This window comes from Mesocricetus auratus, unplaced genomic scaffold (genome assembly GCF_017639785.1).
Source record: "Mesocricetus auratus isolate SY011 unplaced genomic scaffold, BCM_Maur_2.0 Super-Scaffold_100014, whole genome shotgun sequence".
Classification (NCBI taxonomy): domain Eukaryota; kingdom Metazoa; phylum Chordata; class Mammalia; order Rodentia; family Cricetidae; genus Mesocricetus; species Mesocricetus auratus.
In genome coordinates this window covers 73,090,375-73,109,816 of record NW_024429197.1, presented here as the reverse complement: position 1 = coordinate 73,109,816, position 19,442 = coordinate 73,090,375, and the positions used below count along the sequence as shown (strand labels likewise).

Sequence of the window (19,442 nt, the reverse complement as noted above, 5' to 3'; positions counted from 1 at the left end):
GGAATGGTAGAGTTTGGGAAGTATGCCTATATTATCAATTTTTTCCTTACCACAGAATTTGTAGGATGCATTAAATATATATCACAGTGTCTTTATAACACAAATCATAATGAAAGAAAAAGTATAAATCATTCAAATTCCAAGCTATATCTTTGCGTGTAAGTTCTTTCGATCCTGTGAAATTGTTGTTTCCCTCCGCCTCTTCCTTTTGTCTCCTCTCGCCTGGCAGCTGAGCACTGGCCTTCCTCCCTTCCCTTTCCAACATTCCTCCGTTTGTTCTGACACACTGCTGAAATTCAGACTTAACAACGAAAAACAAAACAACAGACAAAACTAGAAAGTACTTGTGCTTTTATTAAAAAAAAATACAATCAGGGACTGTCCAGATACATTTGGGAAGGGAACATCTCTTAAAAAGTTCTCAATTTTCATCATTGCCATCCCCATTATTATATTAATAATATTAATATCCTTGACATTTAACAGTATAACTTTTCTGGCTTCAGTTGTATGAAATGTACGAAACAACAGGGAGCAAGGGGTAATGATGAATGACACATGTTTTTATCTTTGCTACCCCAATCAATGATAATTAATTATACAGCTTTGTGTAAAACACGGCTGGTTCTAAAAATGACTACATCCACTGTATAGCCAGCCTACCCCTCTCCCATTCCCAGAACCACCCAAGAGAAGTAAAAACACATCACTGTGTTGCTGTCACTGGAAGACTTTGCTCAGTCAAACAAGAAAGCGGAAACTGGTTGCAGACTGTTGTCTTTGGTGCCAAGGAAGCAACTGCAGAGGGGTCTATGCCAGTGCCTGAGCGATCCACGGTCCGACAAGACACCCACCGAATGCCCAGGTATAGCTTGACTGTTGGACTGGTTGTGTTGATGCTTTGGTAAAAATCCTTTCCGTTCCCTGGGCCTGATTCCTCTCACCCAGTTGTCCCTGGAATTTATGCTCGCTTCCGCCTGCCTTCGAGATTTCGGAAGTTGCTGGGCCTCAGCTTCATCTCAGCAAACTGGATTGAGTACTCGTGGCCCTTCCAATGGAACCAGTTAACACCCTGCAAAAAATCAGAGCCCTCTGGGTTAGTTTCCATTTGGAAACCTGTCTGTGGATCATCACCATTTAGTTATCCAAACAAAAAGGGCTCTGTCTGAACTTGTAACTACTTTGCATTTCACAGGCTGCTGCCTCTTGACTCTATCATTGCTGATCTGTGTTGTGGAAACTTTCAAAAGGGCAAACTAAATCTTAACTCTTTACCAATAGTTAGAGTCACTTGGGGTTGACATTCAGACATATAAATATATACTTGTGTATATATTTATATATGCTAAGGGTCTTGAACAGGTGATCAAGGCCTGTGGGCCTCAGCATTACCACATGTAATTTATCTTCCTTGAGATATGGCACTGTCAACCTTGAGAGATCCTTGCAGGTTAAATGAGTTCATAGATGTGCTGTTCCAGTGCTGAGGACTTTGTAGAATAGGCTTCATGGACCTCACCTCAAGGAAATGCATGTATCTTTCAGATGTTGCCAAAGATTTTTCTGTAAGACAGTATGTGTACGCAGGCTTCCTGGCCTGCCCGTGGCTCTTTCACTGGGTCTAGAGGAGGTTGAGTCTGCTCTTGGGATCACGATCAGGTTAGGTCACCACAGCTTCTGGCTGTATTTCTGGAGGCTACCACCCATTGCCACCCACCTTTTCCCCCTGCAAACTGAATAGAGCTACAAGGAACACGTCCGTAGACAAAGCTATGGCTAGTGAGATGAAGGAAATTACAAGTTTTTTTTTTAGTTTGATTCAAATTTTTGGCATTTGGTGGTAGAAGTCCACCCATCTCTGAGCCTGAAGGGCTGAAGGGGGAGGCATGGGATCTAAGAAGGACTGGTTCATTTCATGAATAAATGTCCTTGCAACCACTCAGTTACAGTAAGGACCTGTAGCCTGACAGCTTGTTCCATCTGCTGGCCTTCTCTTCCCTCTCATAGAAGTTCAAGTCTGGTTAGAAGCCAAGAATCCTTGTATAGACGTGGAATCTGAAGGGAAAGAGACCTCACAGAGGCCACAGGTAGGTCTGAGCTCTTATGAGTTCTTTGTCACCTCTGATGCCATCTTTGATTTGAAAATTGGATGGAAGGAGAATAAATGATGTGGTTTTTTTTGTGACTTGAAGCTTCTTGTATTGTTACCTAACATTCTGTGTCACACTGGTATTAGGGGACTAGGCAATGAGATGGGTAGAGCAGGGATTGATGTAAAGAGGTGTTCTTCCATTCTTGCTTCCTCTGTAACGGACACAGAAGCCACTCCCTGATTCTCCTATAGGGTGAAGATTATAAGTGCTACACATATAGCAGGGGAAGGAGCTTGGAAAGTGTTTGCTGTTACATCAAGGTGAGATCTACACTTAACTCCGGGGATCATTTCCTAGTATCCAACTGCCTAAGTCATAACCACATTTATAAAACTAATGATAAAAGCTAGCAGCCCTTAGTACCTGCTGCATGTCAAGCAATATTTGTGGAGAAGACCCCAAAATGCTTCACTACCAAATCAATAGCAACGAAATCACAAACACTAAGGAGGCTGCATCCTGCTTAGCAGCATAGAATCTAAAAGCTGGGGATTGTAACATACAACCTGGGCCATCATATTTTTATAAAGCCACTGGGATCTTGATGAGCAGACTTGGTCAGGGTTAAGCATGATGGGACCTGGAGCCCATACTTGTCCCTTCTCCCTGGGGAGGAGATAAATGCTTCAGAAGGAGCAAGATTAGCTGGCTCCACATCGCTCATTTTCCAGCTCCTGCTGGTGCAGACAGGACTCAGCACGGGGGGCTTCTGAGTTTAATTCCTTCACTTGCTTCTAAAGAGTTCAAAAGTTTGTGATGGTGAGAGTTGTACTAGAGTTGTATGGGGTTCAGGGAAAAATCAGGGGCTTAGGCATGTAGAGGTTTAGGCATGCTTCCAAGTTTAGGAGAGTCATCTGTCGCAGTGTGTGGGTACCTTTGTAAAACAAAGGGTATTTGAAGCTCATGCCTTCATCCTAGGTCTTTCTTGGAACTATGAAGATGCTTGTGGGCCTGACCTCTGCTGGGGTCTACACCACCTCTGCTTCCCTGTACTAGTGCTCACTTTATCAGCTGACAGCAATTTTATCTGAGGAGAAATTTCATAATTTTTTTGACCTATTCAGAGAGTTGTTGCTTTCCTGTGGACTGTCCAAGAGTGAATATATGCTGTCTTTCACCTTAGCTGATCTGCCATGTCACTGAGATTTCTCACTGTGTTGAAAGATAGCACATTTTCTAATTGAAGTGTCCTTCCCTCACCCACATGCACCTTGCTCCCCCAGCCTTGTCATCTGTGGGCCATCACAGACTACTCACCTGACTGTGGTTGTTGTCCCCATATCTGCCCATCAGGTTGACACGATGGCAGTTCTTATACCAGAAAGCTCCTTTGTAGGACAGAGCACAGTTGGTGATGGCTGAGTCTGTGTCCTTGTCATAGGTGGAGAAGGATCTGCCGTTGTGGTAGTTCATGGAGTCACCTGTTGAGCGTGAAAGAGAGAAAGAGAAGAATAAAGATGTTCCCAAAATCACAACTGAAATGTCCCTAAGGTTGTCAAGGCCAGAACCAAAGGTGACAACTGAAAATTTCAAGGATATGCTGGCACTGAACCTCAGACCCAGGATGAGGATTGAAGCAAGGGACATGGGTGTCACCTCATCACTTATCTCTGACAAAGAGAGCTGTTATATGGTAAGGAAGAAGGCTGCAGGTGGCTCTGGAGGGTTCCACTCAAGTCCCATATCTTTGGTTTTCTAATTGGTGCATCACATAAGTCAAGTGTCCTTCTAAGCTTCAGTTTTCTCATCTGTAAAATGTAGCCATCCCATGGATTCTGTCTGCCTCACAGCGCTGTTCTAACACTGGATATGAAAATTTTTCTGGACAGGGAGACAAGCATGCAAGCAGCCAGGGTTGTTGTTTATCATTTGTTTATATTTTCTTTGCATAAAAATGGATGGGGATGAGGTGATATATTTGCCTTTGATAAAAATGTGTGAGTCAGGCATGGTGGTGAATACCGGTAACCCCAGCGTGAGAGGGGGGTGGGCTAAGGCAAGAGGCCCACATATTTAAGCCGGCATGGGCTACATAGTGAGACCCTGTGCCAATAAACAAAACAGAAATAGCAACAGTGGGCTTGTCTCTCATGTACAAAGATATCTGGCTATAGTCATAGTTAAGACATTTAGTCTCTAAATATTGTCAGATAGTCTGGGTATCACATAATCATTTTATAAAAGTGTTTACCGGGCTGGTTTTTTATCTGATTCTTATACAAAAACCTCATTTACATATAGTGCTACTTGGGAATATTGTCTGTGTCCTCCTTACTCCCAAGTCATAGAATCATGAGCAGACATTCTAAAACACCCAGGTATTTGATGCTGAGATCTTGGCTCAAGCTGTCAAAGACCTCAGGAGTCTTTATAACTAATGATGGGATGCTACCCAGAGCATATAGAGTGCAGGCAGATACTGGTGAATATTCCTTTTTGCCCCTACCATCCAAGCATGCAGGAAGCTACAACCTGAAGATGATACCCTGGGTGAAGGGAAACACAGAGATATAACGAGTGGACATAGGCCACACTTTTGTTGGTTGGTAGATTTTCTTGCCATGGGGCCAGATCCTTCCTTCCTGAAGTGATCTCAACCAAAGAGGTATTTACTGTTAGATGATAATGAGTCATATATTTTTGAAGCATGTAAGCACTGAAATAATTTCCACGCCTGGCTATTTCTCTTCCTTCCTACCAAACTGCTTCTCACAGGAGCTTTGTGTCCTTTTCCACTCCGGCCTGACTATGGAACCATTAGTCAAAGGTGAAGACTTTTCCCTTTCAGAAGACTCTCAGAGGGGAAGTAAATCTGACTCGTGTTTTCATAAGCATAAAACAAGACCACCCAAAGAGGCTGCGGCTTACACGAGGTGGTCTGCATCCTTAACCTAGCCTTTTCTTGTTACCACTGCTCTACACACACACACACACACACACACACACACACACACACACACACACCTTCTGTGAACTATTGGATCTTGGGCAAATCCCTGAATTTTTCCAAGTCATTTTCCTCGTCTTTACATCATTTTCCTAGAAGATGTTAGGTACAATGGAGGGGGGGTGGTGACAGCTGAGTTGAAAGTGCCTGCAAAGGAGGCTGCCACCTCATAGCTTTGTTAAGAATGGTTTCCTTATTTGTTGCTGCTCTAACATGGAACCAGAAAGCTCCACAAAGGCTACCTCAAGTCAAAGACATTTTCAAAACTAGGGTTGTGACTTTGGTGAAGGTCACTTGACAGTCAAGGGTCTATCCAGGACTGTGGGTATCACCAGGGAACTGACAAGAAGCATTATCTCCCCTGCCATCAGGTTATGTCAGAATTTGCACATTAGCAGATCCTCAGAGACATCACACGCCTGTCTCAGAGAAGCACCGAGGAGGCTCTGGTGAAGATGGAGGCCTTTGAAAGTCCATTTCCCTACCACTCTACACCTACTAACTACAAAAGAAAAAGAAACCCATTTAAAAAAATAAATCATTATAATTCAGTCTTAGCTGACATGCTTCCTGATCTACTCTGCATCTCAGAGACCAGATGTTGCAGATGTTGCAGATGTTGGCCCAGAGCATGGGTCGGGAAGGGACGACATGAAGGAATGGTGAATGAAGGAATCCACGGGAAGCCTCCCATGGCTTCAGGGCAGTGCAGCTGCTCCATACCTGCCGTTCCACTGTATCCTTCTACCCTCAGCTTGTAGCGACTCTTGGCGTCTCCCACACTGAACCTGTCATACACAGCAAAGGCTGACTCCCCATGGTCTTGTAGGTCCACCCGGAGCTCGTACTGCCCTTGGGCTGTGATTTTGCTCAGGTTATCCAGTCCTGTGGATGACAGACAAGGGCTGGTAAGGAAACACAGGTGATCAAGGCAGCAGGGGAACACTCAACAGTGGGACATGCCACACAGACTTGGTCTTGAAACCTTCTCTGCTGGTAATACGCCAGGCAAAACAAGTGTCATATTCCTGAGCCTCAGAAAAAGAAAGTTCAGTGCCTTTGCGTATCAACTTCTTATTGTACTGTGAAGATCAAAGGAGATAAGCCCAGGGACATAACTTATACTCTTTAAAATTCCTAACTGGTGTGAAGAAATGGATAACTCTGGTATGGGAAGTCTCATGCTCAGTCAGACAATGGTGCAAAGAACAATGTTCTGTGCATGCAGTTTGCTGGAAATTGTCCATGATGGATAGTGGTATTATGATACAGACTTGAAAAATTTTAATTACAGTGCATTTTTGACATTGTCTAGATTACCATAGATAAACCGTACAACCTCTTTGAAGGCCTGTTACCTCACAAGCAAGATGGGAATTCTTCTCTTAGCAGGGATGTTCTGGGTGAGAGATTATGACCATGAGACCCATCTGAGTGTCTGGAGTTCAAGAGGGAAGTAGTCCATGGCAACAATGATGTTGGTTGTATAACTAGTTTAGTGTATGACTTAATGCTAGGTTAATCTATAAGGTCTGGCTTGATAACTCTTTTGTTTCTACAACCTGGAACATTTAATTATCCCAACAATCTATGTCTCCTACAAAACTTTTTTCATTCTAATCCTTTTCTTTCCTCATTTATCACTACAAGTGACCAGGAAGACAGAAACAGGCATATCTAACACAAACTTTCAGGGCTGCATTACCAAGCCAGAACTCTTCTCTGCGGTCCCCAAACCCAGCAGCATAGGCCTTCCAGTTTCGGTAGAAGTCCTCACGTCCATTTTTGCGTCTCAGAAAAACCTACAACATAATATGTGTGCATACATTTAGATGATGGAAGGGAGGAGAAGATGTCTTTCTGGAAGGGGAAACACCAGACTGTAGGACGAGTGCCCATCCCCAGCTCTGTTCATTGCTTATCTGCCGTGTGACTTTGGACACACCACGCCATCCTCTACCTGCCCCCAGTATAGGTGTTCTGAAAACTAGGGACTGAAAATACTAGTCAGCTCTGGTGACAGAAATGCATCATTGCCTCTTCATGGTACATCACACTGATGCTGACAGTGGAAGAAAGGTTAGGGGGGAATGATCTAAAAACAACATTTATTAATACAAGAGCACGTCCTATCCAGCTAATATGGTCATGGGATTGAAATAAATCCTGAAATTCATAACACATGCCTGCTAGAGAGTAACTACTCAGCCATTGCTGGTTAATATAACTAGTATTGATTGTTACTGTCATTCGTGTCAGAGTTGTTTGAGAAGGGACAGAATAGATAAATTATAAAACAGTTCTTTCCTATGCTACTTTCTTTAACACTGAGCTCTTGCCCCACTCTTCATTCTTCTGTTTTTCTACCACACTTGTCTCCTTTTCATTCTGTCAGGGTCTCAAATAGCCCAGAATGGCTTCAAACTGATATTTCAGGATGATCTTAAGCTCCTGATCCTTCTGCCTCTACCTCCTGAGTACAAGTAGACATTTAACAACCGTGCTTGGTTTTATGCAGTGCTGGGGATTGAATTCACAACAGTATACATTCCAGGCAAGTACTCTACTAACTAAACTACATCTCTAGCCCTTGATTTCTATTTAATAGATAATTATGAAGGGCTTCCATGCGACAGGAGCTATCTTCTAGTATCTTATGCACATGTGTGTTAGAGTGCACAGTGAGGAGGACATTCTCCATTTCCCCTCACCCAAGTCTCTGTCTAGGAGCTCTGGAAACTGCTGCGGTACTTACAATCCATCCACCTCCATCAGAAGCCATATCACAGTAGACTTCAAGAGCTTGAGTCTTGTCACCATTTATATAGATGGTGTAGAGGCCAGAGGTGGTGTCTCCATTCAACATTGCTTGAGAACAATCCCTGGGGAATGGGTACAGGAGTCCAACTGCAGGATGAAGAGAAAGACTGACTCTGGGAGCAGAGGGATGGGGTGGGTGCTTCCAGAATATTCTGAGGCTCAGCTGTGCAGTGGCTAGGTTCCTAAATGCAAACACTTCCTGCTTCTGTAAGTCTGTGCTCCTTAGGAATTCAAATACAATACCTCATTGTCTCATGAGGCATACTTGTGAAGAAAGGATGGTTTTTGGTCACATCGTAAAGATGAAAAATCTAAGGCTCTTGGAGTGTAAATGACTTCTGAGTCATATTCATTAAGTAATGGAAATAAGGACTGAATTTAGATGAGCTCCAATTAACCCTACTTGCCTTTCACTAGGATATGGGCAACCTCTTGCATACATCCACATTCCCCAGGCTTCTAAGTAGGGGAATTGATACTTTTTAGAGATTTTTGTTTGAAAAATATAAAATAGAAGTTGAAGAGGAAGTGGAAGATTGATTCACTGCCACAGGTCAGCCCTTAAGACCATGTTCCTCCATGGACCCCTTACTTGTAGTAAAGATGGTTTGGATCAGCTTGCTCCTTAGGGACCCACTCAATGCTTGGAGCCTCACTGTGTAGTGGGTGGATGGACTCAGGTCTGCCAGGCTGTAGGAGGTAGTATCCGGTCCCACGATGACTTCCTGTGGGCAGGAGAAAGAATCAGTGTGGTCCCAGATAGTCTCATGGTAGAGATGCCCTCTTTCACTGACCCATGCAATCATAAATTCACTCAACAGAAACCCACGTGCATGTCTGGAATTACAGAGATAGGAGGAGTTTCTGGCATCAGAAAGATAGAGACAGTTAGCATAGAAACTATGCTTTGCTTCAACTACACTTAGTTTCAGATGGGGGTTAATGGAAATGGACAAAGAAGAATGACAAAAGACCTTTAACGGGATGCTATGCAGCTTGGAGCTTATCCTTACAAGGAATGGGTGAGGTCTGAAAGGGTTTTGAATAGGCTTAAGCTACTAAGGCTTAAGAAGCTTAAGCTGGTAGTAAGGCGAGTTGCACAAGGGGCTAGAGTCATTGAGATCATTTAGGTCAGCAGTTCCTAAAGAGAGCTCACTCCTTATCACAACTTCAAAACAGGCTGACACCAGGGCCTTGGCACAGACTAACAAAATTATCAGAGTGGAGAGGCAGGTGTATATATAAGAAGGTAGGGGTCACACCTAGGAGCTCTTGAATCAGAATATGATGGTGATAGCCCAGTAGATGGGCAGGATGTAGGTTTGAACTGACCCAGGAAGGACAGATGTGTGACCCACACTATGCCTGTGGAGGTTCTCTGGGTTGCTGTCTAGACTGAGCTCAGTTTGTAGAAGATCCACCTTGTCTGATCTTCACTAGGTTCCAATTCTTATTAGCAGATGAACTTGATGACTGAGACTAGAATCCAACCTCCATCCTGGCAGCCCAAACACAAATCTCCTCTCTACAACCCATCAGCATAGGTGGTTGCATTTAGTCAGTAAGATGTCAGTGTGGAATCCCCTGGAAGGATCTCTCAAGTCCTAGACCTGGAGAAGTATGTTATTCATGTTTTACAAAATGGGGCAACTGAATTTCACAGAAGCTGAGTCTCTTGCTCCCAATCCGTAATTTGTTGGTGGTAGTGGATGGTGTCGCACCCTTCTGGTCTCTCAACACTTTATCCATGATTCATAGGTGTTCACTAATGCTAGTAGCCCAGTGACCTTTGTGTGGATTTCCAATATGGTCCTTGGGGACGGATCAACTTTCAGGTACAAAGTCAGCCTCACTGAACTGCCTGGGCATAGAACTTCATTCTGCTCTATGCTTCTGTGTTCAGTCTTCTAAGCAAACAGGATAGCCTGAAATGATAGACTCATGATCTAGGGAGGCATGATCCTAGAACCCCAGATCTGGAGAAGACCTCAGGTGTCTGAGAGTGCATTGAATGTATCTTAAAAAATGTGAACAGGGAAAACATGAAGATAAAGGGCCGGCTTCAATTAATATTGTGATGTCATTCATTGTATACCAATTCCAGTAAGGCTGTGAGGTAGCCAGGAATTTGTCTTCTTCTGGCTAAACATGGTAGATCGGAAATATCAATATGACTCTACTTGTTTTCAGACCTGCTAAAATGTGAGTCAAGTATAAGGAATGAAACTATGAAAGTGAAGGGGATTGGGAAAGGGAAACAGGCAGATCCAAGGAACCTTGCTGGGCAGAAGGTAGATAGTAGAGCAAATATTCCCACAGGGCCAGAGCAGAGAGATCTTGGGGCTAACTGGAGTAGGCAGAGACACCAGAGGCTGGCTGACATACACTGAAGCCTCCAGCAAGTTCCTGATGCGCATGTACAACAGCATGGCTGCCTTTGCAGTCAGTGATGGATGGGACTCAACAAAGGTTCAATAAGAATAGAAACTTTGCATGAGAAACAGTTAGATTCCCCATCATCCCTGTCCCCTCCCAGGACAGATGCTCACTCTGTAGAGTACATGAGCTAGAAAGGAGGCTCTGGATTCACATCTGCCGGGATCATCTGACGAGGAAGTCAAGGTACCACACTGGAGGTGCAAGATTGAGTGAAACTTGTACATAATAAAAACTCAAGCTCTATGGGTGATCCTACAAATTGCCAGGTACACATCTGATCTCTACCTTGAACCCCATCATCGACAGACCCTTATGTGTAGCTCAACTTCCAATCAGCTTCTTCATTCTTGACTCAAGCATGAAAGGATAAACCAGGACTAAGAGACACTGGGAAGGAATTTTCAGCTTGAAGAAGAGAGACCAGACAAAACTACACCAGACCAAACCACACCAGACCAAACCATACCAAGTCAAACTGCAGCAACTAAAGTAATAAAATTAGAAATAAAACATAATATGAGCTGAAGCCTACAGTAGAAGTGATATATATTTCTCAAGTAAAGCGAAGTTGATACACAGAACATAAATACGATGCTGGAAAAAGCCAAGTATGAATAGAATAAGTAAGATAGCTTAGAGATGCAGAAAAGTTCATGGGAGACAAAACATAGCTAATAACAATAGACATAGCTTCTATTGACAAGTAACATTGCAAGGATGTGGTGGGATACATCATAGTAGGTCAGGTGGTGACACTGTCTATGGCAAAAATGCTGTTGGTATTTTCTCAGTGAAACATCAAATGACCTTGAGGCCAACTCCTAAAACGTCAAGTCTTACAAAGCACTGCTGTGGATCTTGGCTGCCTCTCAGATGACTTGGGGCTGCTTAGAATGAGTGAGGTGAGAGAGCATGTCTCTGCCAGTTTTTTTCTGGGTTCCCAGTTGCATTGGAGTGGAGAAACAGCACCAGACAATTCTTTCCTACTTTGGCAATTATGCAGATGTTTTTCACAGCAACATGTGATCTACAGATACCTTGACTGTACCATCCAGAGATTCATAGACCAAGAGGTAACCGGTGACCGATGCCCGGGGAGGTCTCCAGGTAAGAAGGGCAGTTTCCGACTGAACCTCAGTAGCAGTCAAGTCTCTTGGGGAATCAAGATCTGGAGAAGGCAGTGTATAACAAGCAAGTCAGCAAATATAGAGCAGAAAGCAGGAAGATAACTGGGCTCAAGTCCCTTCCCCAACATTGAACATGACCATGGGCAAGAATCTCCTTGACTGTAGATGAGGAAGTTGAACTAATGATCTCCAAAGTTAAAGTTTATATGAGTCCATGACCCCAAGTGTCCATAAGCCCAACACATTGGGGAAAGTCACAGCTGTGAAGGTCATTACTGACCCGTTGTTTCTAGCTGAGAAGACTGAGGAATACTAATAGTGGCCCTCATGCCAACAGAAGGGACAATCCTTTACTTTCCCAAACCTTATATAAAGAACTCAATGTATAAAACCCCAATGAAATCTAGCCTGAAAACTTCTTAAAAGCATTTCCCTGCCTGGAGCATGCATGATTAAATGCTGGGTTTAAGGCCAGTAGAGAATGTTTTTTCACTTAAAAAAAACCTTCTTTAATATCCTTCCTCATCTGTTGGGTCATTTTAGTTCAAGAGGAAATAGTATGCTTCTTTGGGTCTTGATTAGTGGGCACTGGTGAATTTCACTCATACTGATGTCATTACATTGCAAGGGCCTGATGTAAGGAGGAAGAGGAGGGGAAGGAATGTGGTTTAAGCTGCAGGCTGTGGGTGGGTAATTCAGAAAGGAGGCCTTCCATTCTGGTTGTCTTGGTACCTGTGGTGAACTTGGTAGTAATGGCAGAGCTCTTCTGGTGTCCTTTCTCTGCAAAAATCCTCAGTGTGTACTCCGTGGCAGGCTCCAGGTCATGTAGTTCATACTCCACTGTATTCCCAGACACTGTGCGTGTAACTTCTGGCACTAAGTGTGAAACACATATATGTGGTCATTTTACCTCTTGGCAAACAGTGTCTATGCTTCCTTTGAAGACAGAACCTTTCAGTGACCTCACAGCAAAATAGTTGGGTTCTGAGATGACTTGCACTCCTTTCTGTCTCTTGAGCACTCACATGGCAGCAGATGGATCATACATTTGTTTCAGGCAACAGACAGAAAGACGGGGAGATGTTTGCCCATGCTGTATGTATATTGACTGGAAAAGTATTGTGCTTGAGATATGGGAATAAGCTATAGAAGAGTCACATGTAGCATCCCTGTGCCCTGGGCTACTCAAACTCAAATTTATCCTGTCCCACTTATAGATCCCCTCCTTTGTCTTTGTGTATGCTTCTTATTACCAAGTGCTACCAAATCTAAGACCACTGAATCCTCAAGGCTGAGGGGTGACAAAATAGACACCCAGAGCCTGACAATGACTTTGAGCTATCGGTTCTTTCATGTCTAATAGGGGAGTATGATATTTCCTTCAAAATTATTCATCTTACAATCGTAGGGGATGCCCTTTCTGCTTTGCTAAGATTGGGGTTTCCCAGGCATGGACCTTTAAGTGTTAAAACTGGGGGAGTCCCTGGCAAATTGCGCAAGTTGTCCACTTTGCCTGTTACCAACAGGCTTCACTCTCCTTGGCTAGGCTCTTGATTCCTACTGACTGAAAACTTCCGCGATTCCCTCCAGCCCTTCGCTGATGTTTTCAGGGACACAGCACCATCACTGCTGTCTCAGAAGAATTTCCACACATGGAATAACAAAGAGTAGAATGAATAAACTGAATCCCCCCCTCCTTCCCTGCTTCTGCTCTTCCAAAGAATTTCTTTAGGGTGTTGCCAGGGATAAATTAATATTTTCAGAGTCCCCAGGCCTAGATTATGGTGTCATGTAATATTGTCAGGGGAAGCCAAACAATCATGAGCCATATGATAGGAAATGTGGGAAACGAAAATAACAGAGTGCTTTCTAGAATAGCTCATCATAAAAGTGTGAATGGGTTTATTGAAAGAGGCTCCTTTTTCCTCTCTCGGATTTGCATTTGATTTGCTTCCTGGTGGCAGTGTTTGGCTGATGGTCTCAGCAAGAGTTTAACTTGCCCACTGCCTAAGCTGGTACAGGGAAGGAAAAAAATCAGATTTTTCAACCAAATTCGTTTTGATTATGTCCTCCAGTGGCCTCTGAGGAGACTGGGCACTCACGGACCTTCCAGTCCCATTTGGAGGTGACTAAGCCCTGACAATGGCTTTCAGGACTAGTGGATCCTTCATGTTCAGTAGGAGAGGATCCTATTTTCACGCTTGAGAAGGATGTGGTACCTTGAGGAGGTGGAGCCTGCTGAAGGAAGTGATCCTTAAGGGTTATTGCCTGCCCCATTTCCTGTTTACTTTCTGCTTCCTGACTATGAATACAACATGACCAGTAGCTTCCTGTTCCTGTTGCCAGGACTTTCCTGCTATATGGGAATTATCTTCTTAAATGTGAAGCCAGAACAAATCCTTTTTCCACTCATCTGGCTGTCAAGTGTCCCATCACAGCAATGGAAAGAGTGACACTGGAGAGTCTAGCAGGGCAGGAGGGAGGGGGCAGAAGAACACACGGATGCATGCACAGAGTGCACCTGCCTTTCTCCCCTCGAGTGGCTCACCAACTCACAGAGAGACACAAGGGTATGACTGGCTTTTTCCAGCATACCACTGAGTTTTGTCATCCTGTGGCACATGAAAGGGAGAACAGGAGGAGTTTGCAGCAAGACTAAACCTCATCCAAGTGTAGAGAAAGAGGACAGGGCCTTTCCTCTCTCCCCTGTGTAGGAGATGACATAAACATCCAGTGGCAATGGCTGGCTGTCACATGACAGGACCTTACCTCTCTCCCCTGTGTAGGAGATGACATAGCTGTCTACAGTGGCAATGGCTGGCTGCCACATGGCCAAGGCTTCTGAGTCTGTGATGTTCGCTGTCAGCAGGCCGGATGGACCATCCAGAGCTGGAAGGAAACGTGGGAGAGGGGTCATCATGTTGGAGGATAATATCAGAGGACACCTGTTTGTGTGGGTTAACAGAATCAGGTACACATGGAATAGGCTCACCTAACTTATACCGAGACTCTTTCCTCTGTTGCTGTGTTAGTTCTGATCTGTATTTTCTCACCTGTACAATTTGCATGATAATACTGGCTGGCTTTTTCCTTGATGCAATTTTGACATTATGGGTAGTCAGATCCTGAATAGTGTTAAATGTGTGACAAGGATTATCATCATGATTCATGTCCATTTTTTCAAGAAAGGAGCATCTATAGAGGAGACTTGCACAGTCAGTACTGCTTGAGGCTCTTCTGGATGATATCTATAATTAGGGGGTCTTATATGTAGTAATCTGGAGGCCTTAGAGCTCAGATTATATTGTGATTTATTTGTCCATGTCTTTGTGTCCTTGGAAAGGCCACTTCACGGGTTTCAGTTATTAGTGATGGCTACTATAAGGAATGAAGGGGTAAGAGAAGTTCTCAGGATTTCAGTTGTCAGTGATATGCTTATTAAAGTTTTCATCGTGTAATTCCAGCACTTGGGAGGATGAAGCAGGAAGATTATGAATTGATGGCTATCCAGTCCAATACAGTAAGACTGCCTCTAAAAGCATCCCCATCACTAACAAAAGGAAGCTATTTGAAAGTTAGGGGTGACCTTCTCAAAGCTTATGTTTTAGGTTATGTGTGTACATATATGAGGTGTGTGCACGTGAGTACAGGTGTTCAACATTTGTTTTAGATTATGTGTGTACATATATGAGGTATGTACACGTGAGTACAGGTGTTCAACATTTTGGATGTGGGTTATAGGCATCAGCTTTGAATTCTCTGCAAGAAAAGTTGATGCTTGTAAAAGATGAGCCCACCTCTCTGGCTCTCAGGGGTTGTTTTCAAATGACCTGACCTGACAAACGATATTTCAGGGGTCTTCATCTCTGTTGTCTTTTAAGGGAGCTCATTGCTTGCTCAGTGTTTCTTTCTTGAAAGTTGACCTGAATGTGGAATCTCTCTCTTACCTTTTATACTAAATCACCACACTACTCCCTCAACAGCCTAGAAGCAGCCGCTCAGGTCACAGATTCGCACCTGAGCCTCAGAGAATTGGCTTAAGGGTCAGAGTGACAAACCAGTGTCGAGAAGTCAACATAATGCCCCCAAGTGTCTTCATGCTTTATCAAGTGTGTACAGACCCTTCTTTAACTGGTGGTGACAAAGAGGACTTGGGAGGAGACACACCCAGCTTTTGTGTCTGTTGCTGTGGAGAATCATGAATGCAAGATTTCTTTGGAGAGTAGACAGGACGTTGAGTACAGATGGGATGTTTTAGTTGAACATTACCAATCCTTGTTTGGAACTGGTATATTGGAAATTTCCTGGGGGGCCAATTCTTTGGATCACTGAATGGGCTGACTGGGTTGGACAATTTGTCATATCTCAAAGGATAAATTGTTTAGAGACAGAGACTTCTGCAGAGAAAAATTTCCACTTCATTTTTCCACAATAAAACCCATTATTCTTAAATTAGATTTCAATAGAAAAACAACCTCTGCTTTAAATGGTTGATAGGGTTGATCCGAGTGACCTATGCTTGAATCTGGTTCATATTTCTCTTCATGCCCCAGGTTCTTCTCCTACGAGGTGGGAATTGAAAGCAGCAGCAAGGACACAATGCAAAGGGTTTGACAGCGGTGTCTTGGACAACTACATTGCAGTTCTCAGTGTCCCATCTCTGGGGAAGCACATGTTCTGGGGTGTTCTCAATGCAACCAGGCAACAGGGGAAAGGGATATGGTGATAGATGAAGTCACGCTTACGCTTTCTGATCCTTGCAACATAGTTGAGGAAAAGGAATTGCACCCATTTTACAGAGAAGTTAATCGGGCCTCAGAGACGTCAACTGACAGGGCAGCTTACATGGAACATTTAGATTCTCAACTCAGCTCGTTATGACTCCCACACTTCACTCTTTCTCCACAGTAGTCAGATGGAGGCCAGAGGACATTCAGGATGTCTCTGGAGCATCCCCACTTAGTAGAGGTTAAGGACTAGACAGAGGGCAGGCACTGGACATTCTAATTCCAGCCCACTTTCCACCAGAGCAAACTTTCTGAGGTTCTCAGTCATGAGTCCTCGCTTGGAGGGCAAGGATGAAGTGCTGATCACTGCACACACCTGTGGTTAGTGACCCTGAGACAGGATCACTTTCTTCAAAACCCTTCATGGCAATAACACTGACGTGGTACTCCACCCCAGGGATGAGCTTCACCAGACGGGTCTCAGTGTCAGTTCCATCGACTGTCACCATGGAGGGGGCACCTGGAGGCCAGCAAAGAAAGATCAGGCATGGGGAGACTCTTTTACACATATTCATCAAGGCCTCCAAAGTAAGTGTAACCAGCTTAGAAATGAAATGATATCTGCATGCAATTTCATTTTCTTGACTTCCTCTCCTTTTCTCCCACCCTCTGGCATGAAGTAAAGGATCTTACTTTTTGTATAATGCTTTTTCCATTTGTGCATATTCCAAAAACCCAGTCAAGAAAGGAAAATAATCATGAAGTCACAGCATACTAAAAATGGCAAGTTTCCTTTCAGAAAGGTGTTGGCATGATGCACAAATTTTATTTTCTTTATTTTTTCCCTTCATGAATTCTATGGGAAGCTCACAATGTAGCATATACCCAAATTACTTAATTTATTGACTTTACTTAGGATGCTAATCTCTTCCTTACTTCAAGAAATTCTATTCATGATATAAAGATGGTCCTAGTTAAGTTTGTGCTCTTAAATTTATTAGGACGTCTGGAATTTATATTTCTCAAAATTTCAGGACTGGTAAAGAGTGTGCAAAGCAGCTGGTCAAACTCCCCATCTTGTCTTTACAAATCTCTAAAAAGAGGCAGCTTAGTACCTACAAGGTCAGTGGTTCTCAACCTAGATCCTTTGACAGGGGTTGCCTAAGACCACCAGAAAACACAGATATTTACATTGTGATTCATAAAGTTAGAAAAATTACAATAATGAAGCAGCAACCAAAAGAATTTTATGGTTGGGAGTCAGCACAACATGAAGAACTGTATTAAAGGGTCACAGCACTAGGGAGGTTCAGAGTAATCATGATAAGTTGTGTTTGGACAATAATTCTCCAAGGTCTTCACTCAAGTCTGTGTGTTCTGAGATCTAACTTTCAGAAGTCTGTAGTGAGCCTGGCAGATGTGGCCCCCAGGGAAAAACCTTATAAATATCTCAGACAAGCTTTCCAGATGACTGTCATCAAAGAGGAAAGCAGGATATAAATTCCTTTGTTCTTGTGTTCAAACAATACTGGGACACATTTCCTTGAAGAAGTTTTACAATTTCAAGACCAAAAAAGGTGTTAATAAAGTGACATTTCCTAAGTTAGTGTCTTTCAAAATATCTTACAGAACTTCACAAAGAAAGTCTTTCTAGATGATCTCAGAAAGAGGGAAAGTTTTGGGGTGGCGATAAGAGCAACCAGGGTCTCATCCACTATTTAACCCTCATCTTGCATTCCCTTCCCACCCTTTTGCATCGGCAGGTCCCCTACCTCCTGTCATAGGCACATAGGTAATCCGGAAGCTCTCTACTTGGGCAGTGGGTGCCTTCCAGCTGACCGTGGCTGCATTGTCAGTGATGTCTGAGAACATGATTTCCTTTGGAGAACCCATCGCTGTCAAGGAGAAAACAAGACAAAAACCCTGAAACATCACTTGTCATGTCCATCAGCAACCTTTCCTGGATTTCTTACCCAGGAGCATTTAGTATCTGGAGTTAATGTCTGAGCCAAACCTTAGGAATAGAGAATGGGTGATACATGATCACGTTGTGACATGAAGGAAAATCCACTGTAGATACAGTGACTCTACAGACCAGGAGTGACTGTGGGCTTCACGGTCTTGGCTTCCCCAAAGGTGAATGTTAGCATGGGAGGTGAGGAGAGTGCCACTACAGATCCAAACAACTTTCTTTGATTTCATATTTAGCATTTTTCAGGTTTTTGTTTTCTGTTTCTTTTTAATGCCTTAAGTTTTAAAAACATATAGTTCTTTCCAAATTACAAGGCTTACTCATATGGAAACACCCGAGATGAAAATGTAGTTAGTTGTAGCCATTATACAGAGGACCAAATTAAGCCTCCCTTCTCTAACAAACATTCTTCCAATGGGACATTTCTGGATCACTGGATTGGGCAACTGAGCCAAGAACAGCCTGGCATCCGGAAATTAAGCTCACTTGGAAACTAACCCTGACAGCCCACTCCAGAATTTTCCAGGAGATCCAAAGCCAAGAAGCAAGGTCAAGCCATCACTAAAGCTTACACCAGTGGACACTGGGTCCACCTGTGGGAAGTCCATGCCCCAGGGGCATTTCTGTTCCCTTACTTTCTTCCCCCAAATTCGGTTTCTTTTGGCTTCTCTCTGTGTAATTTTTGGCTTAGGATTCTGCCTGCTTCAGCTGACATGCTAACTCAGGAAATAATTTCCGGACTCGAGACAGCCTGCTTCCTCTTCACTTCCCCGCTCAACACATGTTGATTGTTAAGTTTGGAAACACATAGAGATTTGAGGAGAGAATTTTTTCCTATTCATTTCTGTTAGTTTTTTCTTTTATCTTATTGGAGTCTTCTCATTTCTTCCTGCAACTTTCTTCTGTGACCTGGAAACTACCTCATGTCTCTGTGGCTGCCTCTTTTTTTTTTTTTTTAAAGAAATTCATCCTGTCCATGGCAAGTCTTTTCTTTTCGAAATCTCAGGGTCCCAGGAACATACAAGATCTTAGTTGTTCGAATGCTACTGAGAGGCTGGGCAACCTGGGGCAAGTCCCTTCCGTTCTGTGAGTTTTGGTTGCTACATCCCTCCAATGGGGAAAGTGGTACCCACAGGAATGTTCTGAGGATTAGTGGAGATAATGGATGGAAAGCCCTTAGTGTAGCCTCTGGCATGCAGAGAATTCACTAGATGTGATTGCCTTTTCTCTTCTATTCCTCAGGTGACCCTTTCCCAC

General features: G+C 43.5%; 1 protein-coding gene across 4 annotated transcripts in view; it reads right to left on the bottom strand.

Moving 5' to 3' along the window:
* Positions 1–334: 334 nt before the first annotated feature.
* The window catches only part of Tnc (tenascin C), an 82,313-nt gene continuing 63,205 nt past the window's right edge, over positions 335–19,442 (bottom strand). For all 4 annotated transcript variants that reach the window (XM_013117110.3, XM_021230123.2, XM_021230124.2 and 1 more), the window contains 11 exons: positions 17,986–18,108; positions 16,590–16,733; positions 14,256–14,375; positions 12,219–12,362; positions 11,397–11,527; positions 8,513–8,645; positions 7,856–8,007; positions 6,806–6,902; positions 5,824–5,985; positions 3,411–3,574; positions 335–1,072 (listed from right to left, as the gene is read on the bottom strand). In XM_013117110.3, coding sequence (XP_012972564.1) covers positions 962–1,072; positions 3,411–3,574; positions 5,824–5,985; positions 6,806–6,902; positions 7,856–8,007; positions 8,513–8,645; positions 11,397–11,527; positions 12,219–12,362; positions 14,256–14,375; positions 16,590–16,733; positions 17,986–18,108 — 1,481 coding nt within the window. In that variant the 3' untranslated portion in view covers positions 335–961. The remainder of the gene's footprint in view (positions 1,073–3,410; positions 3,575–5,823; positions 5,986–6,805; positions 6,903–7,855; positions 8,008–8,512; positions 8,646–11,396; positions 11,528–12,218; positions 12,363–14,255; positions 14,376–16,589; positions 16,734–17,985; positions 18,109–19,442) is intronic.